The sequence below is a fragment of the Aythya ferina genome (genome assembly GCF_964211825.1).
Source record: "Aythya ferina genome assembly, chromosome: 4".
NCBI lineage: Eukaryota > Metazoa > Chordata > Aves > Anseriformes > Anatidae > Aythya > Aythya ferina.
In genome coordinates, this window is record NC_140300.1 from 24,732,726 (window position 1) to 24,759,433 (window position 26,708).

Sequence of the window (26,708 nt, forward strand, 5' to 3'; positions counted from 1 at the left end):
TCCAAGCATCTCAGAAATAAAGGCAGCAGAGCCACAAGTCACCGGGATGGGTGATTATAAATCAAGCAAGCCTGCCTAATGTGGGGAGCGCTGCTCGAGGAGGAGTGACAAACAGGCAGAAGCCGGCCATTCGGTGTCACCTTTCCTCACAGAACAGCAGGCAGCTGGTTGGCATGACAACCCCATCCTCCTCCTCCTCCTCCTCACGGGGCTGCTGAGCCAGCTGCCTGCATTTCGTTTTGGGAGCTCGGAGGAGGGAGATCTCCAAATGGGTCCGGGAAACAGTGCTGCAGCGTGGTGTGGACGGGCATAGCCCTACCCGGCACCACCCGTGCCAAAAGGAGCTGCCATTTTGGCCACCTGTGATATAAGGCATTACCGGAAAAGCCTGATGACTTGCAAATCCTACAGAAGCTTGGGATGAAGTGCTTGTGCTGTTCTCTCTTAATAGGTTTTTTAAAAGACAATGTGATCTTTGTCCTGCTATGTAAATAATGAGCTACTACAGGCACACAAGGCGTTCAAGCAGAGATGACTAATCTGAGGGAAGAGAGAGGAAAGCAGATTAGTCAACATTCAGAGGGAAGAAAAAAAGCATTAAACCCACTTGTTTGCAGGTCCTGCCTGGCACCTTCTCCCTTTCAACCACCAAAACCCAAACTGTTGACATAGGAACCAAAGCAGCAGCACAATAACAGAAGAAAACCAAGGGCAAGTGACTTGAGGAGAGAAAAAGCTACACTTTCCCAAGAGGGATGGAGATAGGCTTGGGGAATTATTGCTCAGAAACAGTTTTCCTGTTTAACAGGAGCCCATGAAACCACGGGGCAAGAAAGCCCCAACCTACAGCATCAGAGGATGTGCGTGCTCAGCCTGCAGGATCATGGAAGGATCAGGGGGAAAAAAGCTTTGGGGTCCTTGAGATACCTGTTGATGGTGGCTCTGGATGAGTATCCAGAACAGTACCGCCTGTCCTGAGTAAAAGGGAGATTTCGGGGGCTCTGTGAGGTCTCTGCAGAGAGGGAACACAGCCTGAGGACCAGAGGTGAAGCTGAGAAACCAGCCCCTCTGCTTGTGCTTGCAGGAGTTGTTACTAACAGCAGGAGCAGGGAAAAGTGCCTCAGAGACACCGCAAGGAAACGTCCACGTGCTCCCTCCAGGAAAACAGACCAAAATAGGTAAGAATGGGAGGACTAACCCATTTGTTAACAAGAAATAGCCAGCCACAAAACACACAAAGTCTGGCAAAGGTAAGAAATGAGACTTGGGGGTGCCCTGCAGGGCTGTTGTGACAGAATCTGTGGTCCAGGAAGAAGCAAGCCATGATCTGGGAAGGCTCACCCCACCTGCAGGAAGGAGGAGGAGGAGGACAGAGTGATGGTGGCACAGCAAGAGCACTGGGAATCAAGTGGCATGAGGATGGAGCACCTCAGCAAACGCTGATGAATCATTGCTTGTAGGTGCCGTAGTGGGTTGCAAAAACTTCTGCATCACTTGATTCATTGCTTTCCTTCACTTGTTAAACTGTGTTCATCCTGAGAGAGCAGCACACAAACAAACACCCTTTGTTCACCATCTTAAATGAGACACAGCCCTAAATAACACGTGAACAAACACCATCACCTCAGAAGATTTCTGCTTCTAAATTCCAAGTGAAATCAGAATAATCTGCTCCTGTTCTAGCGAGTGACCCATGCATGTAAACACACTTTGTATTTGACCAGGGTGAGGGGGTTTCTTGCTTAGCTGAAGTGCTAGTTTTTTTCCACTAGGTGGCAAAAGCTTTTGCTTGAAAAAATAACAATAGGTCAGCACACAGCAGAGCCTACCTCTAGCTTGCTCCAAACCCATGGTGAGCGTGCATTGTGCTGTGCCTCGAGAGATAAAAAGCAACTAAATTCATCCAGACCAATACCTTCTTCCTCAGTAGCAAACCAGTAAGTGTGGTTTCGTGACTTAGCTTGCAGGGCTACAACAATCCGGCAGCAGCAGTTTGCATCTGCTTTTCTGATTTTTGGCACCATCTCTCTCCTTCCTGTACCTTTCCCCACAAGATTGCTGCATGTGCTCCAGTGTTTTGGGTTTATATCTTACTTAACCGCTTTGCATTGTTTAAGAAGGGGGATTTGCTTGATCTAAAGGCAAAAAACCCAACAGCCATGTGAGAGAAGGGACTGCAGTCCTCAGGCAGCAGGGTCCCCACAGGCCCTGCCGCCCCAGCAGGCGCCCTGCCCAGCACACCCCAGCACAGGGAGAGCAATTCATGCACACAGCGCCCAGCCTCTCCCACCCCCAGAAAATTCATCTGTCTCAGCAACGGCAGCCAACTCTTTGGCAGAAAAAGCAGGGAAACATCAGCGTGGTGGCACCTCTGAATTTATGTGCTTCTCTGCTAAAATACAGAGCCTGACTGTCTGATCAATGTGAATCCATATGTTAGCGTGCAGCTGTTCAGAGAAGAAACCATTAACGATTTAATTTTGGGCAACGAACAAATATAATCCGGGCTAAATTCAGGCTGTAAGTGCTGACACAAAGAGCAGTTTTACACCGATGCCTTTCTGACTGCGAGAGGGGAAGCAGGCGCTGTGCAGAGGGACTGTGCGTGCTGCAGGCAGGGCGGCAGGCTCAGACGCCACAATTTTACAGATTTATTCCATCTGAGGAAGGCAAGGAGCCTCGAGTTTAAATCTGGTGGCATTAGCACACATCTTCAATCTGAATGACAGTAAGAGCATGGAAGAAGGGATCCGCCACAGTCAGCACTTTTTTCCCATTAGAATACGAACTGCAGAGAATAAAAAATGGCCTAAGAAGTGAGGTGCCAGGCAACCGATCATTTTCTTAATGTAAAATACGAGGAAGCCTGCCGAATTCAGGGGGGAACAAGGTGCAGAGCCAAAGGCAGGACTGCACTTCTCTGGAGAACGTATTGAATAAACACACTGACAGCCTGAAATTTTAAAGAAGCTCTCATTAGTGGGTTTTGTGCCTATCATTGGCTAATTAAGAGCCAGTGAAGTTGGCCACTGGTGCAGACACAGTTCAGCTTGGCTAAAACCACCTTCCTTTGACGGCTTCATTCATAGCCCTGTGCAAATGCCTTCGAAAACCCTCTTTTTCTGAATTTAATGATTCAATGAAAACAGAACATAAAATTGAATTACAAGCGTGTTACTCTCTGAAATTAAATGTTTCTCTTGAAGAAAAAAGTAAAACCTGCAAGAAGAGCCGTTTCCTTCCTCTGGCACAAGGTCTGCACATAGCTCAGTCAACGTGGGTGCGTGGCAAAGCACGGTGGTTGTTCTGGGGCACCACAAAGCATTGTATGAATGAATTTATCTTCATAGCAGCAGAGAGTGAGCTCCACTTTAAACACAGTGAGCAGAGGTAGGAGGAGAGGTCTGAGATACATGAAATAGCTTGCCCAGAGCCATGCCCAGGGCTTTGTATGCCCAGCTGGGCAGCTGTGCTCCACCACAACTGCTCTCTCACTACCTCTCCTCAATGTGAAAGGGAGAAAAAATACCATGGAAAGGGCTCAAGGGTTGAGATAAGGACAGGGAGACCACTCAACAATTATCTCTGCTCCTTCATGGTCACTCTCTGCCCTGCTCCCCATGGGGTCCCTCCCACGGGATGCTGTCCTTCCCCAACTGAGCCTGTGGGGACTGCCCACAGGCAGCAGCTCTTCAAGCACTGCTCCCACACGGCTCTGTCCTACGGGGTCCATCCCCCAGGAGCAAACTGCTCCAGCACGGGTCCCCCATGGGTGACAGCTCCCCCCAGACCCCCTGCTCCTGCGTGGGCTCCTCTCCACGGGCTGCAGCTCCGGCCCGGGGCCTGCTCCTGCGGGGGCTCTCCATGGGCCGCAGCCTCCTCCAGGCCAGAGGGAAGCCCGCTGGTAGAGCAAACGGGGCTACCACAGCCCGGAGGTTTAAGTATTTCCCCTCTCTACATCATTATAAGCTTTCTATTAAAACTTTATTCATAGCATCCAGGTATCTTTAGGCATTAAGCAAACTCAGAGATAAATCATCTCTGAAAGCATCCACCCAGCACAAACAAATTCATTATTTGCATTCTTGTATCTATTTCATGTCACCCCAGCGCTATAATTTTGTATTTATTTTTCATAGGGATGGATTTATGGACATAATTGAAGCTAGATTCAGAAATCCAGATTTAAGGAGAGAGAACTAGTATCAGTGAGATAACCACCACCAAGAATTAGAAGAAAATTCAGAAAAATAACTTGTGTCACAGACCGTCCTGGCAAGTCTAACAAGAAATGGAAGCCAGGAACAAAACTAGCACATCAGCTGGAGTCTTATGCTGGACAAGCATTTGAGATGGGAAAAAAAAAGGGTGAATTCTGCAGAATCACAACAGAATTTCACTTGCAATTTGCACCTCCTGTTTTCTTGTTCGACGCAAGGTTTATCATCAAAACTCACTTTGAAAAACTGAGGACAAACTCCTTAAAGATGCATATACCCAGATCATAACAACCATCAAAAGTCTTCTTTATTATGAACCCTGAGCTAGAATCCCCTGTCTTGCAAGAATGTGAAAATGCCAAGATCCAGTAAAAACAATACACAAAATATCTCCAGCATATGACATACCACAAGCCATTGAGACCTATTAGCACTATGGAAAAAAACACAGCTGTCACCCCAAGTTGTCACAAACCATGAAAGATCAAGATATGTATGAGGAATAGTGTGGTCCTTCCCCAGCTGAGAACATCACCTGATCTTTGGTGGAAATGCTGTAATTTGTGGATGTGCCAAAGGGCTGCAGTGGCTCTAGGGAAAGCCGTGGTTGCGTACAATGAGAAGTTTTCCCCTTCTGGATTTGTATTTACCTGGTTGATATAGAAAAACAAAAGACTGCCAAAAGGCCCTCCAGGACTAGGACACGCATGGCTTCAAGAGCAGCTTTTCCAATGCGCAGCCTTCAGTTTCCCGACCAGATGGATTTCCAGGTCCTGGTTTTTATTAATTTCTCAAAGTTCCTTTACTGTTACCGTTCTGTTCTGCTACTTAAACTGCTCACATGCAGTGACAGGCAGTCAGTTACCTTCTGCCACTTGGAAGGACCAAGGTCACTGACAAGCTCTCCGAAAAGAGCAGCGTGACTCTACGTTAGGAAGGAAGAGCAAGACAAAACCCTTATGCCTGCGCTTTTAATGTGGAGAGGCACTATCACGGGACTAGTGCACACATGTCCACACAGCCCATTATAAAAATGGGCACAGCAGAATGGGAAAAGCCATAAAGAGAGAGAAATATAAAACTGCTTCTGCAGGCAGAGCCATGGAGCGTGGTAGGAGCCTGGAGGGACGGTGGGAGGAGGGCAGGATGTCACAGGAATCTGTAAAGCCACGAATGGTGTGAAGAAGGCAAGGATGGAAAGGAAATGAACAGTCGCTGTTATTTACTGCTTCCTACAGCAGTAAAGCAGGGGGCACCTAACGAAATTACCAGAGAGCAATTTTATAAGAGAGGGAAGTACTTCTTCATGCACCACGTAATTAAATTGCGGGACTCCTGGTCACAGGATGTTGTGTATGCCAGAAATACAAATGAGATCAAAAATGATTAAATAAATTTATGTTAGAAAGGTCTATCAAGAACAATTAAAGAAGATAATGTGAATGGCATACCAAGTCTGAAAGCCCTAAATCCACCGACTGCTAAAAGTGGAAAGGATATAACAGGGGGAGGACTGCTGTAGTTAGCCCTGTTTTTTCTTGTTTTTAGTCTTTTTTTTCCTCATAAATTTGTGCTACTGACCCCTATAAGAAGCAATCCATGAAGAACTGAGTCTAAGGTCTGCTGGATACGGCTATTCCTACAAGCTGATGTACCCACTGAGGTACAGACCTGACCCGTAGCCCCTGTAACCTTCATAAGCAAACTCGAGCTTCGAGTCAGCACAGGGTTTGCATTGGAAACAGTGGATTTAACAACAGGACTGAAAGATTTTGATAGCAGTAACCACAACAATTACACCGTGTCAGATTAAAAAGCCACATCTGATACGAGATTCTTCAAACTGCTTTATCATACCCAAGCTTCCTCTGAGGGGTAATACATTCCCAGAAGGAAAATGCACCAAAAAATTGTTCTCATAAAGGTACACAATGACTTGATATGACAGCAGCAGCACAGGAGTTACGGGACTGAATATCATTATCCCTACACATTTTTCACCTTCAATTTTCTATTAGCACATATTTAAAAGGACAACGTTACTACATTAAATTGTACAGAGCCATTTAATGCATGGGAATGTCTTCACAAGCAAATACATTTACCTGGTTTCAATACCTTGATGAATATGGAAAGAGGAATGTATCAGAAGCGCCATGAAGTACAGGCACTGTGAGTAGCTCTGATCTAGTGATTAGCGTAGAGCCCATTGCTCTTGAGAGACATATTTAGGTGTTTGGTGGAGAGGGGGAGCTTAACCTCAACTATTTTCCTTTACCTGACTGCAATTAATGTCATTAGATGCTTAAACTACAAGCTTCTGCATAACACCATTATTATTGTTCAAGAGAGCTCTGTCAGTAAATGTTTATAGGCTTGTGTCTCACATTATTTGTATTCCACGAGAATTAAGAGATAGAAGGGAGAGATGACAGCAACATACATGTGAGATGCTAGCTAGGAATTCACTGTTCCTGCACCGAGTCATTTCCCAGTGAATCCTGTCACCTTCTGCAAACAGTTAGCCTAGATAAAATACCTTGGGCAGCACAACACGCAGCACTAGCACAGGATCTGTAAAGCGATAAACCAAAAGAAAAATAACTGAAGTCAAAAGAACCAGATGTGGTGGCCTTTAAACTGACCCATTTGCAACAGCTTTAATAGAAGAAGAGAGTTTTCTGTCTTCCAGACATGGACCACCACCTTGCCCACCAGCAAGTCACAAAATACAAAAGCATGTCCCACTGACACGCTTTAGTCTGTTACCAAGTGAAGTTCCAGATTTGTTCATCAGTGCAGAACTGAAGCTGCAAGGCTTTCAGAAACTTTACTTTTAAAACAATAAATAACAATAAACAGAAAAGAAATACTCCACTCATGAATGTATGCTTATTTTCAATGCTTTGACAGACTTTATTTATTTTTATAATTTTATATTGCGTTTTGTGATGTTTGGTATTTAAGTCCCCAACTTCTGGAATTAAGAGAAAATCTGAAGATAGCCCACAACAAAGGACAAGTTTCACTAAAAACCATAGAAACTTCCACGTTTACCAAAAAAATGAAAAAATGAAATTAGAATAAAATCTTAATCTAATTAGAATAAAATTAGAATTAATTAGAATAAAATCTTAATCTAAAAGATAAACAATGACCTACATTCAATTCTTGTTTTTGAAGACAAATACTTTTTAGACTACTGCTTGGGGTCTGGGTGTATTTATTTTAAGAGAAAAGTTAAAGCTCTGCTTTCATGTTATTTTTAACTGGTTTCTTGGTGTAAATTGAAACAACCATTCTTATTCATCTGTACTAACAAACAGCCTTTATAAATGCAAGATACCAATAAGCATTCTTTTATAATTAAAGAGAGGATGTAAAATAATTGTACAGTTAATAAAAACTTTTAGATCAGTGGTAGATTTTCTTTTTCCTCCTTTTTTAAAATACCATCAAGTACTTATTATAGTGAAGTTACCAAAATTTGGAAGTAGTGGTTGGTCAAGCATGTAGATAGCATCTCCTCGTATTCCTGGCAGAGACACTTCAGAAACAACCCTCCCGTCAGCACCACTCTTGGGAAACCACCATTCTTTCTGAGGCACAGCCCACGCATTTATTTGGGATTGCTATAGCTGAAGCTTGTCACAGACTAAGAAGAGTCACTCCCAAGTTAGAAGCTCCGGAACAGCCAGGCAATTTTCCTCTGGGAAGCATTAAGCGCGCTGAACTGTGCACCCCTGATTTCTGGATCAGCTCCTTGAAACTAGAACCACAGAAAGTGGACGTGGACAGAAGTCACTGAAAGGAACAGAGAATGGGGCAACTTCCATGGCACTCTGCTCCCTGAGAAGCCTTCTTAAGAAACTGCGCTTTCCCTGTGAAGCAATTTTAGAGTTGGATAATCTCAGGGTGGAGAAACTTCCGATAAAGTTATACACTTAGTATATTTAATGTACAGAAGTCTGGCGTACAGTTATGAAATGAGAGTTCCACTATGACATGGAATCAAGAGAAATACAGAAAAGACACTTGCTATTAATGATCCCACATTCATTTTGATCGTTGTTAAAGGGACTTATTTCTTAATGTATCCAGAATGCAATTTTACAAAGCCTGACACACCCATTTCAGAAAACAAAACACCATGGAACTCTAAATCCACCCTACTCCCCCCCTCAAAAAAAAGCACCACCAAGTCACCAACACTTCATGAAATAAAAAAGTCAAATAAAATTCTTGCTCTGTGCAAGTAAAAGCTTAGTCCTAAAATCTCTATTTTTCATATGTATTCTTCCTTCTTGTTAGGTCTCTGTTAGCAAAGCATTGGCTATATTTGAGCACAATTAACCAAAGGAAATTTGTGTAGCCAGGAGACTAAAAAGTTCCTTAGTCAATCTACTGAAAGGCTCCAGGGGCAAAAAAAAAAAAATGGAGCCTCATTATTCTGGTTTGGTTAGGCACGAAAGAAAACAAGGCAATTTAAGCTTAACAAGAAATATTATCTGAAAACCTGCTATGGCTACATAGCGTGACAAGTGATGTTGGCTTACCTACAAAAAAAGAATTGAATTTGAAATGATTTTTACAAACGCCAAAACAGATCACTATTTCTTATTGCTTGGTTTTGGAAGGAGCAAATACAGTTACATTATTTAATTACAATTCCACAAACGAAGACAAAAAAAAAAAGCTGTATACAGTAAGGTTTTGTGTGGACCAGCTTCCTGACCAAAGATCATTTTTCTGAGCCAGCTCTGATTGATTTAGGACTGGCAAAACTGGTGGTCACTAAAAACAGACAAAAAAAGTTTCCAAGATGTCAGTCAACACTCTTTGACAGATACCTATCAAATAGTGGCTATAAACCATCTCACCCTTGTAACCCCCAAAAGCTCACTCAGTATATCAAAAGTTGCTTTACCTTGAACCTTCAGGGAACAACTGCAGGTACTGCTCTAGCCAGATTTCCCCCACACACCCCTCTCTTGGCTGCATTAAATAAAGCAGTCCCAGGGGAGGCATTTGTGACACGTGAAGGAGAAAAGTCCAATTCACACTGGATTTCCAACCTATGTAAAAACCTTCACGCTCTATGGATCACAAATCTAAAACATCACTTGTCAATTCACTCCTTTAAGTGACAAGCCAAGCATCCAGAAATGACACCTTTACAGTATTTACTCTGCACCATGCACGCTGCCTTTGTCAGATATCAGCTGATCTTCCACTGCTCCATTTTTATTAACAGATGAATTAACTGTATTCAACACCCAGAGCTAAGAGGCATTATAAACCATAGCTTGGAAGAAGTAGAATAAAAAAGAAAGCGTTACTTACAGTTACCAGATGCTCCCATATAGTTCAACACGTACTGATCTGCTACCAGCATCCTTAAAGTTTGCTCTGTGCATGTCCCAACAGCTTCATATTCTCCTTCTGGGTTGTACCTCCAAATCAGTTTCCAGCTCAAATATGGGAAAACACACTGCTATGCTTAAACAGACACTTACTTAATTAGTCTAACGAGGAATGGTGCTTTGGGTGGGAGAAAGGACAAGCCACCCCTATTCCACTGACGGTAGATATAACAGAGGAAACACCACATGTTGACCATATAAATGACTGCATTTTCTAGGAAGCCAAGAAAAACTGAGAGAGCTTGCTACAGAGGAATTGCAGCAGTGTGTGCATACAGTGTATTCTCTACTGAATTGATTCCAGCTTGCAAGACATTGATTTGATATATTTTCTGACTGACTCTGCTCAGGAGACAAGCTTTTGAAACAGTACTTTCAGCCCACAAGCCCCTGGATATCAATCACATCAAGATTTAATCAGCTCAACTTTGGACCAGAACAGCCCCTCACCCTGCAAATCAACCCCGGAAATATACTTGTGGTGTTTTTCTCTCTCTCTCTTTTTTTTTTTTTTTTTCCCCTTAGCTGCCTGTATAAACATGAGAAGGTTTAGAAAAACATATGGCAAATATCCACTCTTTGAGGACAAAATTCTTCTTAAGGCTGCTAACCTCTAACTCCCCGGAGGTGCATTGCAGCAATGGTAGAAATTGATTTAGTGAAAGGCTTCTATTAGCAGGAGCGCTGTTCTCATCACAAAGTCCCTCCCCTTGTTATAATCAATAATTTAAGCAAAGCCAAGAATCATGTCAGCCAAAATGACCAGGATAACTGACTTTCTCTTTCTTGCAGAGTAAAAGTAAAAATTAAATTAAGGCCTGAATGGGAATATATTCTAATTCAAAAGCTAATTTGGACAATTTGAGACATGCATTCTCAAATTGGCTTTCATTTTGAGATGGGGAGGAGGAAGGGCTCTTCTCTTCCTTATCAAGAACTTCTCAGGTTCATGGAAAAGCCAAGATCTACTTCCTTCCCTTTTTAGAAGCTATAACCTTGGATTTAGAGTATTTTATCCTGTGGTGCTTGCTTACGCACAAACAAGAAATGCACCCTACAGTTTTACAACTGTTATTTGAGTATTATGACAGTGCTACTGTGCCCATGTCAGTTCATTGCAACTACCTCTGAGATAATAATGGAAGAAGGGCTTAATTTTTAAATTTAGCCCTGCAGAATCTGAATTGAAAAGCTATTAAAAAGAAAATAATTGGAAGAATTAGTTGAATTAATGTTAAATTATGACACTGTTTAGGGAAAAAAAAAAAACAACAATTTAAGACAGTTTCTTGAACAGTTCTAAGACTGACTACTTGATATTAAGTTATAAATTAGTCCAGAATACCAAGTGATGTGCGTATATAATGCCTACATAACAAGTAGTGGTTAAAAACAACCCCTGTATCATAATACGGTATAAAAACAGATTTAAGCTTCAAATGCCCCAGACACAGAGAGCAGGCAGAAAAAACACACCCATGGGATCTGGAGCTGTTCTCCCCCTCAGCTTGAGGATTTCTCGTCTCTGAGTATCATGGATAGATTCACTGTGCAAAATGAAGGGCATACTCTGCTGGCTTTAGAAATCCCAATCTCAGACCCTACAGGAAACCCACGTAATGTCATTACCCCAGGCTCTGTGGCATCCTGGTACTGGACATTTACGGCCTAATGCTGAGCACCCAGGGGCTCCACACATCTTGATATCACAGAATCACAGAATTTCTAGGTTGGAAGAGACCTCAAGATCATCGAGTCCAACCTCTGACCTAACGCTAACAGTCCCCACTAAACCATATCCCTAAGCTCTACATCTAAACGTCTCTTAAAGACTTCCAGGGATGGTGACTCCACCACTTCCCTGGGCAGCCTGTTCCAATGCCTCACAACCCTTTCAGTAAAGAAGTTCTTCCTAACATCCAACCTAAAACTCCCCTGGCTCAACTTAAGCCCATTCCCCCTCGTCCTGTCACCAGGAAATATCAAGCAATTGAGTTTTAATGGCAAATGTACATGTTTTCATGGGACTGCTTAAAAAAGGCTTCACGTCCCTTAGGGCAGAGAGCAAACACCCACTCTCAAGCGAAGCCTGAGTTCAGAGCCAGTTCTGTGAGGCATGCCAAAGCCCACCACACAAATCCTCTCCTGAATTCAATTTCAGTCACTGAAAGCTGAACGGTGTGAGAGGTATGCATGTAAGGAACCGGTGCACTGAAAGATTGGGGTCTGAATGAGCCATGAACTTGGGGAGATGAAGAGAGAGGCCTCCAGGTGTGGATACAGCAGGGCAGGAGCTCCCCCAGGTTAGGTCTGTGCTCCTCACTGCACTTACATCTCCTTTACCACAGCCTGAACCCAACCCTCAGCAAGGATTTCGTTTTCTCTTAAAGGTACTTCAGGATTGAAAAAGACTTTCATCCAAAGCTCCTCTGGTTTTGCCTGCTGTGAGTTTTCACGACTTCTATAAGAAACTTTACTTTTCTGTAAGAAAGCGCAAGTTTAAGTAACTCCTGTAGGCCCAGCTTGAAGCACATGGAAAGCAACAGGACCAAAGCATCGGCTCTTCCTGACATCCCTCAGTGGAGTAACTGGGGCAGACTGCTGGGTTCTGTGAAATCCAGGAATAAAGGGGGCTTAGATGCTTTTTGCCCAGGTTCATACAGGCATCAGCAGATGCCCCCACCCGAGTGCCAACACCATTCCTTTATCGCACCTACTGCAGCTGAGGCACAGGAGCACCTCAGGTGGCAAACCAGGACCTGGCCTGCTCCAGCGTGCCAGGGCAGCACACACAACACACCCAGCCCACGCTTCTCTGCTGTCAGCTACTCTTAAATATTCATTTTGCCTTAAGGAACAGTGGTCTGCAGGTTAAGAGCCTTTCCAAAGGTAGCTATGGGTCTTCCTTCCCTCCCCTGCAGATTTCAGCACCCATTTCAAAAGCATCAGTCAGGCGGACTGAAATTCGGTCTGGGTTTTATGCACCATTCAGAAGTGCTGAGGCAGAGGTTTGCTGGATCAATTTTGGTCTTAATAAGCTATTACTTTTACAGCTTTATGAACTGATTTTTATTTTTTTTTTATAAAAGAAAGACTGTTAGTCTGCTATTAGTGGTGGATTTTCTTCTGCACAGCCTCCTTCCTTAACATCCTTCTGAAAGGGCCATTAGGATCCTGACTTTTTCCCATTACCTCCTCTGAATTCCTTCTGTGAGGTTGTTTTCACTTCCCTTTTCCGTGGTAACGTGTCTGACTGAAACTGAACTCCTTTCCATAATCTCAGATGAGAGAGACTTGTACACCCCTGGAACAACAGAAGCTTGAAAAGCCTCCAGAAATCATTTGTCAAGTAAGAAACATGAAGCTACCCATCCATCACTCCTGGAACCCAAGTTTTCCCTACAGATGCTCAGAAGCCTCTTCTATACAATGAGCCCTGAGAGGCAAATCCAAATGTCCCTTGGCACCACAAAACAATGTAATTTACACAGTCAGGGAAAACTTTTGGATCTGAAGATCTTGCAAACCACGCTCTAGCTTCCATTCTGGTGGTAGTACAATGCCAACATTCACTTTCCTACATCGTCTCACCACAACCTCCAGCTACATAGGCATTAATTACCCCACAGCCATATATTTTACTGAGTGAAAATGCTGATTTTAAAACAACTCACAACCATAGCACAGCACTTAAAGCAGCGCTCTGCTTTCATCCAGACCAGGAATTGTGTGCTTTGCTACACCACCAAGTAAGACATCCACAAAAAGACCAGCAGTGTACAAGAAGTGATGCATCACAGGCAAAATAAGACAGCTTCTTAAACTCCTATCGAGTGGTCAGAAGTTCAGGCAGAAAAAAAAAAATAAATCAAAATTAATGAAGCAATGTCAGCTAGGATGCGCTAGGATGGGTCTGTATTTGACGTTATTTTGGGCAAAGCACTGAGCTGGCACGGTGTTGGTAGCCAATGCACGGCCACTAGAAGACAACTGTCAGCTCGATGTCCTCTGGCCCCAGAGCACTCAGAGATGTCACGCTGCAGAGAGCTGTGTTTGCAAAGAATATGACACAAACATCCCCGACCCCACAGGCACCATGTCGCAGAGGTTACCAGGGAGCGATGTTTAAAGCAAAGCCAGGCCCAGGAAAGGAACAAATTTCTTTTCTGCGCTGCAGGGTAGATGTTGCAGGCTCTCTCCAGCTGGTTAATACGCTCTGTGAGTGCTATCTGATGCGTGTCTTGCTTAGCCTGCAGTCGATCCTCCACAGCTCAAGCCCTCGTTTCTGCCTCTGTGCTCACCTGGGACACTGCCAGGCACCTCGGGGACAGGAGGCAGGCAGCTGGATCAAGCCTCCCAGGGGAGGGAAATCAATGGCTCTGACAAAACAAAGAACCCTTCTGTATCTGTCTGGTAAACAGCAAGGATGAAACTACAGCTGTGACTACACAACGTGTCCTGTATAGCCCCAAATCCCTGGTGCTGGTAACAGTTTGGGAGAGGATGTTCATCGCTGCTGTGTAAAACATCTGTTCTCCGATTCCTGAATTTATGCACGTTAATTCAATTTATATACCTATTTTTATGAAGTGTCCAAATGCAAAAGGGTGCTGATCACCCCTCTTCACCTTGAAAACTTCGTGTTTCAAGGCAGAGCACTTCTCTGAGAACAGAAGCTGAGGATTTAAGAACCCCAGGAAGGCTGACCTGGCTGCCCCTGGGCAGCTCCGGGTAACCGACAGCCGCAGCGGGTGCCCAAGAGGCACCTCTCAAGTTCAATTTTCTACCAACTTCCATTTATTTTATGGCCTCCCACCAGTAGGCCCTGAAAGCTGATCATTATTGTGGACGTCGTACAAATAACCACATTGCCCTCCTGAAAGTCAGTGAAAATGGGGTGTTTACTTGGAATCCTATAACTGTTAGGTGACAGTATATTCTGTCCCCGGCTTTACAGGACTTGGGTTTAGCCCAAGTGTGATTGACTGGATTCCTACCACCATAAATCTTTTTCCACACTCAGGAGCAGAGAAAACATGTTCTGTAGTAAATAACATACTTGTTGTCTGTATCAGATAGGTACTGCAGAGGAAAACGGGCGCTTTTAAAGGACATTCATTTTAATTTTGTCAAAGACGCTGGTTAAAATCAGGGGCAGGACTGACCATTGGTATAAATCTTTCTGACTAGTTCATGATTTGCTGCAATTTTTATTGTATTAGGGGGCTATTCCAGCCAGACACACTATTACTTCAGCATAGCAGGATCTATTTACAAGATTCAAACTCCCAATCCCCAAGGGCCAGTCTCATTGCTGTCATTTCTGCACGGGGCTGAACTTGTTTGTTTGTAACCAGCTATTAAGCTGCCATCCTGCATTTGCTGGGAGAGCAGCAGCAGGCAGGCGTTCAGCGTACGGCACTCACATCCAGCAGCAGCGCTGCCCGAAAGGAGGAAAATTGCACTTTTGACTCCCCTTTGATTGATATTTTCATCCAGGGAGAAACAGCATGCTGCGTGAGCCAAGGGCTGAGAAGCTGGGCAGCGGGGGGAGGCTGCTGTCCCTGCTCAGCCGCAAAAAAAAATAAAAATAAAATAAAGCTGTAGCTGTACAGACCCCAAGGGCCTTCCTCCTCATGGATCAGGGGTTCTTAGTCTCCTTCCCCATCTTCAGGAGGCTTCAAACGATGATGAAACAGGAAGCAAAATTAAATTCCAGTATTTTTCTTGGGTTTTGGGCAAACAAATTATTTCTTCCCCCACTGTGGGGGCTGAGGGCAGCAGGGGAAAGCTCGCCTGCTCAGGGAGGGCCACCTGCAGTGCTGGGAGAGAATCAGCTCTGGGAAAGGCTGCACGAAACCCATTCGGGCTTGACTCTTGCTAAGCACCTCTAGCAAAGTATTGGTTTGCTGTCCACAGCTCTTTCCTGCTTCTCAAATCAGCCTGGACACTTTCTTTTCTGCAGCACTGAATCTCAGTAAGACGGTCAGAAAACTGTAAGACCTCATAAAAACCTCTGACGGCTGAAGTCAGTGCTCTTCTTGTCCAGCTGTGGATACAGAGAACTTCTTTGGAAGAGAAAGGAGCATCCTCAAGGCACAACCCTAACAGCGTACCATACTGTGCTTGTCATTAATTGGCTCCATTACATTTGTTTAACAGTATTACTAATTAACCGCATTAATGTCTGTTTAATATCCAGCCAGTCGTTGACCAGAAGTTGTTTTGCTTCCTGAACTTGGGCGGTGTTATGTTTGCCTCCTGACTCAGAAAAAGAGGCCAGTCTCCTGAAAACACCTTCTCACGAGATCACAAAGACGAGCCTCCTGCCTGAAAGACAGCTCAGGAGGACTCTAAGCAGTGATGCATACCCAGCGCACGCAGTTAAACTTGAGAGTAAATTCTTCAGGGTTGTTGAATTCCATACCTCCAAAAACAAGTAAGAGGAAATAAACCACGAAAACCCCCAGACATTCAGCTAACCAAGAGAGGAAAGTTGTGTGAGAGAGATGAGAATGCCAAAACGATCCAACAGACCTGAAAGCAGCATATTGCAATTTTCATCCACGTACTGCAAAGTACCCGGTATCTCTGGCTTGGACATTAATAATTCTCCAGGCATCTCCTCTCACTATTTAATGGATTAACTGTTCTTGAAACTGCATCTTTTTTCCCTTCCCAGAAGCCACATAACTAAAACTGTCTGCTTTTGCAGATTTTTCTCCTGGATGCCTTTCTCCCTTTGGTCGCTGCCGTTAATTGCTGAGGCACGAGCACAAGGGTTGGAGGACCACATGCAGTGCACTGCCCAGGTGCAGGGGCAGAGAGGAGCCCTGGTGGTACCCGTCCTATCAAGCATTAGCAAAGCTGCCAGCCCCTAAACATAGCCCAGAAAATCCTCTTTGCTGAGTGCTGAAAGAGCCTGGACATGACACAGGGGCAATACACAGCTTGGAAGAAAAAAATTAAACACGTTAATTAACAGAAAGAGAGACAAAACTTACACCAGCTCATCCTAGGTGACCCTTATTTAATTAAGTTACTTGGAATTATTCTCATTTAGTTTTCACTGCATGTAAATCTTCTACCCACATTTCTGCCCCCAAGCCTGCGGCAAGCACAAAGGCAGAGCTGACACACTCAGCATTGTTATCTAAAAACCTCCTACTGATGTTTTCTCCAGCAAATGCCATCAGTGCTGCCACACACCTTGAATTCACATTATTGCTCAGGACACACAGGCAGCAATCTCAGTCAACTGAAAACAAATTTCATTTTGCACACGAAGAGATGACTGCACAAACGTTCTCTGAACAGCAAAAGGTTTGTTACGCGTCAGAAAAGATCAGAGGATCCAGTGTGTGTCACGTAGTGGGTGGGGACTTCTTGCTGTGCGTAGAAAAAAACACGCTAAGAAAAAATCAAACTCACTATTTGTTGTAATCACACACAACCGAGACTGCCACAAATGCTATAGACGTGTAATGAAGCTGTGAATTTGGATCACTGCAACCTCCAAACAGTACAACAACTCTACACTGTAATAAATGAAGTCACTTAAAATACAAACACCATGCGACATTTGTTTAGCCACACATCACCTTGAGAATCGCACTGCCTGCCCTCATTTTGACGGTCGTATCTTTTTTTTTTTTATATCCAAGTCTATCTACAAAGTCCATGAACCAGAATAAATGAGATCTCTGCTGTTTAAAAATAATACAGACGTGTTGTAAATCACAACAAAGCCCGTGCAGAAGTCACCATTACTGCTCAAATAATTAATGAGCCCAGGCTTTCAAAAAATGACACGCCACGATTTCAGCTTCTGAATTACTGCATGGAGCTGCTGCATAAAAAAATCAAACACATTAGTTAAATGACCCAAGTTAAATGGGTCTTGAAAAGTATATAAAAGTGTATCAAGTGACTGGGAGTGGAGTGGGGATGCTCACAGAGTTGAAATAGAAAACTAAGATCTCTGCGCCTGGAAATCCTTGCTCGAAAGCAACAGTTCTTACTCAGAACGGTTTCGGCTTGCCATCTGTAGGCAAATATAAGGCAATGATGCCTATTAATTACCAGGCACCTCCAGACAGTTAGGTACATCTCATAACAACTACCCTCCAAGCAGTGAAGCAATCACAAACTCGCAATGGTGAGCTCACCTATTAGTGATGGTGTTGAGGCAGTTTGCAATTACTGCGAAAATTAAGGTCTCTTGATTTTTAGGGCCCTGAATACAGCAGCTGACAGCGCCCTTCCTAAAGGGAAAGGCAAGCCACTATGACCAAACAGGAGGCTGCCAAGCATTCCCTAATGGATGGGGAGCTGTATGGTGGCCCAAATTTGTGTTTCAACCACTTCCCCACTAAAAGCAATGCTGAGTCGCCCCACTCCTTCCAGCCACCACCTGACAAGACTCAGCAACATGTTCCCAAAACTACAAGCAGCTTTTGCTGGCCTACCTGTCTCATCGGGTGAGCTCGGTGAAGCGCTGTCCTGGGACAGTGTGGTCCAGCTGGAGTCCTCGTCGCTCGGAGCCAGGTTTTGAATCCTGTGGAGCGCACAGTCCGTTTTGGCCCCCGTTTTCGGGTGGTCTTTCTTAGTCTCAGGGCTCGAAGACACCGTGGCAGTTTGGCCATCCTCTGGGCTTGACTGCTTGTTTTGTTTCCGGGGCAGGGCCTCCCCATTGACAATAATGGTAGAAGCCTGGCTGTTGCTTTGGGCAGATTTATCCTCCATCGCCACAAAGCTCTGCTCTAGCTCTCTAGTGGACGTCTCCAGGTCTGCATAGTAATTCAGGAAACTCTTGGTCCTCCTGGGCTGCATGGGTAATATTTCACAGCCGGAGGAATCCTGCGGGGCTGGCTCTTTACCTTCAAACTTCTCAGAAGTTACGTTCATGCCTGCCGTGGTAGTGAGGTTTCTGTTGGGATCCTGCTGTCCCTGCTCCGCCGCCTTCCTCAGCTGGTTTTCTCCGTTCTTCACCAGCTTTATGTTGGCAGAGCTGCTCCCCAGAAGGGGCTGCGCTGCAGGGTCGGAAAGGCCCATGGCCGTCTGAATGTTCGTCAGGGCGTATTTCTTCCTGCATTTGGGGGGGGTGCTGTTCCTGGCCTCGGCGTGCCTGATCTCCGCGTTCAGCAGCTCGTTGTGAGAGGAGCGCAGGTGGAGGGTGGTCGGCGGGGTGGCGGGGTTATTGCGATTCACGGCGTCCGGCGTGCTGCTGCTTGCCATAAACACCGCCAGCGCGTCCACACCGGAATCGACTGCAAGAGCAAAAAAAGAGCAGCCATGAAACACATTCGTTACGGAGTATTTTGCCAGGGCTTCTGGTGAAGGGATGCGGCACTTTACGTACTCGCTTTACAGTAGGAAAATGACTACAACCTAAGCGGGTAAGAGAATAGACAACTTAGCTTATTTAATAAGGAAAAACAGAGGCAGAAAAACAGGGAGAGATCAGGACTGTGAAGCTGAGAAACGAGCAGAAAGCTTGACCCTATATAATGGATGCAGGTTTTTTTCTGTCAGAGTTTCTGTGGCCCAAGGGGACTGCAGGGGACAGGAGAGGAGCCCATGGCAAACACCTCGGAGTCCAAGCACTGCCCAGGTTGTCGCTTTATTTTAGTTCTGCACCACTACCACCTCAGAGGAGGAAGAGGGTAAGGACCCCGTTATTCTGCTTCCTAGTGACAAGCCATATTTGAGAAATTTGTGAACAGACTGCAGGCAGATGTTGCTCCTTTCTCACTGACTGCTAACTGTCAGCCTGGCTGGCCAGCCTGCTCCTGCCTCTTAACATCAGAAATTTCTCTGCCATTTCTTTATTTTCTTTATTCTCTTTTTGTGGGAAGGAGGGATGAGGGTCAGAAAGCAGAGAGGAGAGACAGGGAAGACAAAAAGAGGAGGAAGCAACCTGGATGCTTTGCTAGACACAGCACTGTGTTACACAAAACTGTACTCGATTTCTGGGAGGGGGGGAGATGGTTATCAAAAATCACTCCATAATGTCCTGTTCTAGTTCAATCCACTTAAAAGGAGACTACTCCAGAGATGAAGATGGGTCACTATTTCTACAGCTCACAAACTTCAAGCTTAAGGATGTGACATACATCCTAAGACTACATGTCACAGTTAAATAAAACCAGTCTTCTCTTTGTGGACAAGTTTCTGATTTTAATTAGCTGGGGTACAGCTCACTCTGAAAAATACAGTTTCTTGAGGGAATACATTTTTAGACTCTGAAGAAATGATTTTTAAGAAATATCACATGTTCCTCTGCTGTCTGTTCACGGCTCCCACTAATCTGCACAAACACTCCCTGAGCACCTCAACCTGCACGCTGCAGTGCTCACAGTGCTTTGATAGCTGGCAACCACAGAAGAGGCCAATTGATAAATGGCTCCCACCTGGCACAGCACAGAACACCCTTTCTGTTGGTACCAATTCTCAGCTATCACTGACTGCTCACACTGCACCAGGGAACACGCTTGGGGCTTCCCCTGGAATGAGAAGCTCTAAGCTGAGCTAGCTGATGAGAGAAACTTCCAGCCGAGCTGTGCTGCATCCTTGTGTGTTTGATATCGGATGGAATGGACTGCTGTATAGATTTACAAGAGGTTAAACATATGGGTTTTAAACAAATATCTATGTAAATACGCAGTGAAAAGGAGCACTTCACAGCATTAATAACCAAAGGCACAGTCACTCATATTCCCTGCTCTTTCATGGGCTTGCAAAGCCACGTGCTCCCAACCATCACTCCACTCCATTTAAAACCAAGCAGACCAAATTTCATCTTTCTTCTTTGAATCACTCACCTAGAATAACTTCTAAAGCCTGTTCAAAACAGAATTTAAACTAAGTTTTACAAGTTCACACTTCTGATATTTCCTCAAATACCTCTCTATCAGTATAGACCAACTGCAAGTTCTTCAGAGGATGGACCATCCGTGCACACTGTGCACCAGCCTGTGTCACTTCACCTAACAGTTAACAAACACCCTATTGACAATTCCAGTTTCAGTCATGGAAGACTTCTAAAACACAATCATCACATAATTTAAAGCCAGTTTTAAAGTGTACATCCCATAAATACATAATAAATGTTGCTTCCTGAATCTTGCCTAAAAACAATTAAGTCCAGCGCAAGCAAGGTCACGTCTGATCCAACTTAATTTTACCAAAGCACATTTTAATCTAAAAAACATTAAAAAAAACACACAACTGTTTATAGACTGATGCTTTGTGTTTTTTTCTGAATCAGTTCAAGTCTGACAATTTGGAAGTTGCATATAAAAATAAATGTACAGGGCAGAGTAAGTTTCATCCATTGCCTGACCTTTGCAGTTTGTGGAACTGCACCATATCTGTGGATTTCACTAGATTAAGTTTTCCTTTACATTTCAGGAAATTAAAAGAAGCATTTATTTTTTCATCAATAAATACAACTGCCACAATCTGAAACAAGACCAAAAGTTATTCCTGTCCTTTGTCGAGTTGCTGCATTACCATGTTTGCCACTATTTTCTACCACTGAACAAGTTTCTTTAAAAAAAATAATAATCCTCCCTGATAAAGCTTAAGTATCCGCCTGCCGGATTATCTTCAGCCAACATCCTGCAGCTGGAAGTTCACATATCAGAAATACTGTAAGAATAAGCCCGGAGAGACACAGAAACAAGATGCACTATCTTCTGCTAATCTACTTGATGAAGCTGCCCAGTTGATTTATGACTAACACTGGCACGTGGACCGATGACTGAAGCAAAGCCTCCAGAGGCTCCACGTGATGCCTTGGCCACCACCGAGCAATGCTGATAAGCTGGGCACCGAATTGGGCTGCTCGTAGTGTGACTGTTTGCAGAAAAATGTCAGTGTGAACCTTTTGTTGGGTACCACCTCCCCTCCCGAGCTTGTGCAAACAAGCAGGACTGGGAGGTGTGTACAGAGGAGCACCCTGCCCTCTTGCTGGACGTCAGCTCACGAGCCAGGCCAGGCTCTGCAAGAGGCACAGCCAGCACCGTCCTCTCTCAATCATGAATAAAGCTGGGAAGAAGAGAAGCAACAACAGAGGCGAAAAAAAGAAGAAAAACAAATGGCAAGGATAGGTTTTGGGTTTCAAGGTCAGAAGTTGCTACCAACCCAGGATTAAATGAAGGGCTGGAAAAATATTTGAATGCAAGGAAATGCTTAAATACACAAAAGAAAGCCTAAATTGCTTGCACAACAGAACAGCATGAGGAAAGAGAAAGGTAGCCTGTCCCACCTCCTTTATACAGGACACCACGATGCTCAAAACACATCTTTATTCCCAAAGGAAGCCCATCCCAGCTATTCCCAAAGGAAGCCCATCCCAGATATCAGCAAAATGCAGGTGCTTTAAGACAGCACTGAAGTAGGTAGCGGATCTGTCAATAGCAATTCATTAATGATTCTAGCTTGCTTACTATTAAAAAGAAATCAGTCTCAGCTGCATACGTCTGCTATATATACACACAACTATAGATAGATTAATACACTTTCACCAGCATAACGTGCTGAACAGGAAAAAGCCCCAGCTTTCTAAGCATCATAATAATATAAATAACACTATTACTTGAATGGCTTTTATTGATGTTTCTCAATCATGTCATAAACGCTACAGAGCTGGGAAGAGGAGAGAGAAAATGTCATTACAAACAGAAACAACATTAGTGCATGACTGATTTAGCTTTAACTGAAATAAGAGTTTTTTGCATCATGTAATCTATAGGAATAGGTTTTAAAAAGCTGAATAGAATTTATTCAAAAAGGCAGTGTTAAAAAGAAATGAAAATCCTTGCTCTTTTTCCATTTTTTTTTAAGTGCAGAATGAAAGCGAAAAATTGGCCTGGGAAGAAGAAGAAAAAATAGAAAGTTTCATATATTTGCATAGCAGAATCTTTTAAAGGGCATCTGACCTTGAAGTACTTCTGACATGGCTCACGGGGCGTCAGCAATGCATCAGGAAATAGATTATAATTTGAAATCTGAAAAGAGGGATCATGTAAGAATTAAAACCAAAGGAAAACACAAAATAAAATATTTAAGTATTCTAAATAAACCCTGATAATATAACAGTGATGATCTACTGAGCTTTCAAATCTATCTGACAATCAAAGTGTGGTAGTCACTGGTCTACAACTAATGAGAACAAGTAATTAAAACTAACACAGACATCATTTTCTTAATGTATGATTTATTAAGAGCAGAAGTTCAACAATATTCTCCAGTTTTATACAACATACTGCAGCAAAAACATCAGGAGGTTAGCAAATCTGTTTTTGTCCCCCCCCCCCTCCCCAATTACTCTCCTATAGCTTACTCATGAAACTACACCAGCACTGGTAAAATAAACCCAGCAGTAAGGCATATTCACATGAACAATTTGCAGAATGACATCCAGCATATGAAACTAGTAAATGCAGTCTGCAGAGCAGATCCAACCAGAGGGAATCACTAAAAGCAAACTATGCAGCTGCCTCCTGTACAGGTCCCTCTTATAGCCATCTTTTTGGAGCTAAGCCACTTTTGCTGTAGTCTCTGGTTTGGATGCAAGCAATGCATACGCTGGAAGCCAAGGCATTTCTGTGTGCCTATGAGTACTGCTGCTGTCGTGTCGAGGGAACATAGAAAAGAAATAATACAAACCTTTCATAAAGTAGATTTCCCTTCTGCAAGGCTCTCTGCTGAAGACAAGATGTTTAATGACCAAATCAAGCTGTGGGGCTACGCCCACAGGCCCTGCAGACTTCACCTCATTGAAGCCTAAGCAGGTGGAGAGAATGGTTCCAGCTTGGCACTAGCTAATCCCCCAGCTTCAAAGGGTAAATGGCAATGTTAAAACATTAATTCACAATTAAGTATCCTAGCACCATCTTCTCACATCTCCATTTTTCTTCCATTAAAACCAGCTAAATGGTAATAAACAGATTTCAGCTGAAAACCTCCTAATGAAGTCTGGGCTTACATTAACGCTGCTGAAATCAGAACGGAGACTAAAAGACTCAAATCAAGGGCTCCTTTTAGCCCATGTACCTACACAAATTCCAGGGGATATAAAATATTTTCAGAAGGGAAAAGGAGAGGGAAAAACACTTGGATGAAATGCTGTGGTAAACAACGGCAACCAAGGGTGTTCCTACAGCCAGTGGCTTTCTTCCCACGGCTCCCTCCGGCAATGACATCTCTGCTGGACCAAGCCTGGAGGCTGGGGGGAGAAAGCTCAGCAAAGCAAGCTAAGCCCTAGACTCTGAAAGGGCACAGAGCAGCTTGGGGATCACAAGAGCAGGAAAGGAGCAGGGTTGCAAGCAGCTTGCACATGTGTCCTCACACTTGTGTGCAGACTCCTCCACACAGACCTCTGAGCTGCTGAGGATCAGAGGGATCTCTTGAGGCCACTTAGTCAAGCTCAAGCAGGGCATCATCACCGCTTTCTCCACCCACCCTGGCTCTGCCCTCACACCACAACAAAATCACCTCCCCGACCTGCTTGTGAATGCAGCTTCTCCCATTTCCAGCCCCTTCTGCCCACGTAGCCCCACTGAAACCACCACCCAGCGACCAGCTTCCCCTCCTGGCTCCCGTTTCCCTGCCTGCCAGCCGCTGCTGCCACAAAATCACATTTCTCCCTTCAGAGCTAACCACGCTGCCAACTGACTGCACCAGCCCAGCAGCAGGGTTGTGTTCTCCTGATGCGCTTATTAATGGAAATCCATAATGTCGATCTGCCTTTCAGTGATGTTTTTAAGGAAAAGACAACGTAAGGTCTTGCAAAGAGTTACGGCATTTTGGTGGAGCACACCCTCTCGTTTGCCATTTTCTCCTTCCTCCGTCCCATCCTTCCAGTCCAATTCCTCACCGAGCAAGAAGCGAGGTACAAAATATCTCACAAAACAGATTCTAGCAGGTATAAAGGGAAAAATAATCAAGAAATATGCTAAACATACTGCTTCTTTCCTTATAATGTTATTAAGCTTGATGCATGTAAGTGAGCGGTAGACATTTGGCCATGACAAACGCCGTGCTGCCGACCACCCCAGCTCATCTCACGCTGCTCGGAGTGTCCTGCAGCCAAGTGACCCCAGGAAACAAGGAGCAGCACTGCCATTTACAGAAGGCGTCACCATGACACGCCATCGGGATTAAGCCAGCATTTACTAAAGGGAAAAACAAGGTACCAAGTCTTCTCCAAATTTGATTTTCTTCCCTTAATCAGATTTTCACCCCTATGCAGAATGGAAAAGTCTGGCAGGCAAAACCAGGGTTGTCACGGCAAGGAGACGGAGCGTGTTTTATCTTTTGGCTACTGGAAAGCAAATATATTAAGACCTTCTGCCATCTGATCCACGCGTTTTCAGACATTTATTAACTGAACTTCAGCCTTATTTTTTATTCTATTGTGTAAATTTAACTTCTGAGCCTTAGGCTCTTTTATTTATTTTATTATTACAGGTATTAACCACTGAATCTCTGCAAATAAAGATAATATCTCAGACTAGTTAATTACAAATAAACAACTCTAGTTTAAATGCATGCTTCACTCTAGAGAGCAAGCATTCATTTCATTCTCTCTTACAGAAACTAACTCAGAAATAGTAACTGAAGTTTCTGCAGTTGAGACTGACAAAGTAAGGAGGACTTGGTCCTCTAAATCCTGCAACTTCAGTCTCAAGTGCCTCCCCAAAGCATTTACAAATTCTGAAGGTAAATAAGATGTAATCAGACCTGATCAGAATTACGAAAACCAAAGCAACCAAAATGCTGTGCAGGACAGGCAGTCCATCCGGGTGCTTAATGAAACAACAGTAGGGAATCGGTGGTCACAGGTTTGGCACACAAAATGACTTAGACTGATTCAGGCTGAATGCAGACTAGGGAATTTTGAGCCTCCACATAAATTTAACTTAGATCATCTGACAACCCCATAACCAGGAAGCAGCTCTATTAGAAAGATGACTGATTCCTGACCAGGACTAAAGAGGTTGGCAGGATCCAGCGCAACACCAGCGTTCCACCTGCTCGCGATGGCACCAACTCAGCAGCACCAGCCTCTTGGGTCAGGAGGCACAGGCAACAAAAGCAAAGATTTAGCACAGGTGACAGCATTATTAACAGAAGGAGCAAAAAAAAAAAAAAAAAAATTTAACTGACCCCCTGTCAGATGTGATGGATGAGCTCAGTTCCAGCACAGCATCTGTGCTGAACAAGAAATAAAAAAATTACGATTATCATTACCCACCTCTCACACATCTCGTCTGCAAGCCTGCTGTTTGCAGTTTGCAAACACTTCACTATTCCCACAAAGCCTACAAAGCCTACTGCATATGCCTGAGCACAAACAGCTTCTCCAGGAACAACTGTGTGTATATACAGATACACAGACAGTTCAGGTTTGCCTTTTAAAAGAATATATTTTAGCAATTAAGTTCCTGGTGGCCTGGAATCAGGATTTCACCTGCAACAAACTTCAGTTGCCCTCTGAATTACATATAATAAATTTATGGCTAGTTACATATTAAGCTCTTATAAGGTTATCCAGAAATGTTTTTACCCTCAAATTACCCCGACTGGCAGTAATAGTTCTGAGCCAGCAATTAGCTCATAGCTGGTAACTCAAAATACATTTGAAAGAGCATGGTACACCTGCACTGTTTTCTTGTTACTATAAGATTGTACTTAATGTCAGGTTGGGCTCTACACATGTTAATCTGAAAACCAAATGAATGGGACAACCTTTCAGAAAACTCTCTACAACGCTATATGAAAGAAAATGAAATGTATATATTTTTAGACTCAATATAAAGAATCAAACCTCCTAATTTAATTTATTCATGGTGTTTTCATTTCAAAATCATTTCAAACTGCAAACAGTAAATTGAGACAAGTGAGCAAAAAAAAGTACAAGTCTTAGAACACAATTAAATTGATTGCCAGGTTTTGTAAAAGGAGATGATCAGGGCTATTAAGGAGAGGGAACTACAGATTTTTCACATTGACAACATTCATTCTGTTCCACGTATATTAAAAACATTTTGTATCT

The 26,708-nt window shown here is 43.8% G+C and overlaps 1 protein-coding gene across 18 annotated transcripts in view; it reads right to left on the reverse strand.

The window, feature by feature from the left end:
• Positions 1-26,708, reverse strand: part of APBB2 (amyloid beta precursor protein binding family B member 2) — a 159,618-nt gene that overhangs the window by 68,286 nt on the left and 64,624 nt on the right. For 10 of the 18 annotated variants that reach the window (XM_084516510.1, XM_084516506.1, XM_084516509.1 and 7 more), the window contains one exon: positions 18,112-18,912. In XM_084516510.1, the coding sequence (XP_084372636.1) occupies positions 18,112-18,912 (801 nt within the window). Of the gene's footprint in view, positions 1-18,111; positions 18,913-22,587; positions 22,657-26,708 lie in introns of all 18 variants that reach the window. The other 8 variants (XM_084516503.1, XM_084516497.1, XM_084516504.1 and 5 more) reach the window with 1 other exon arrangement.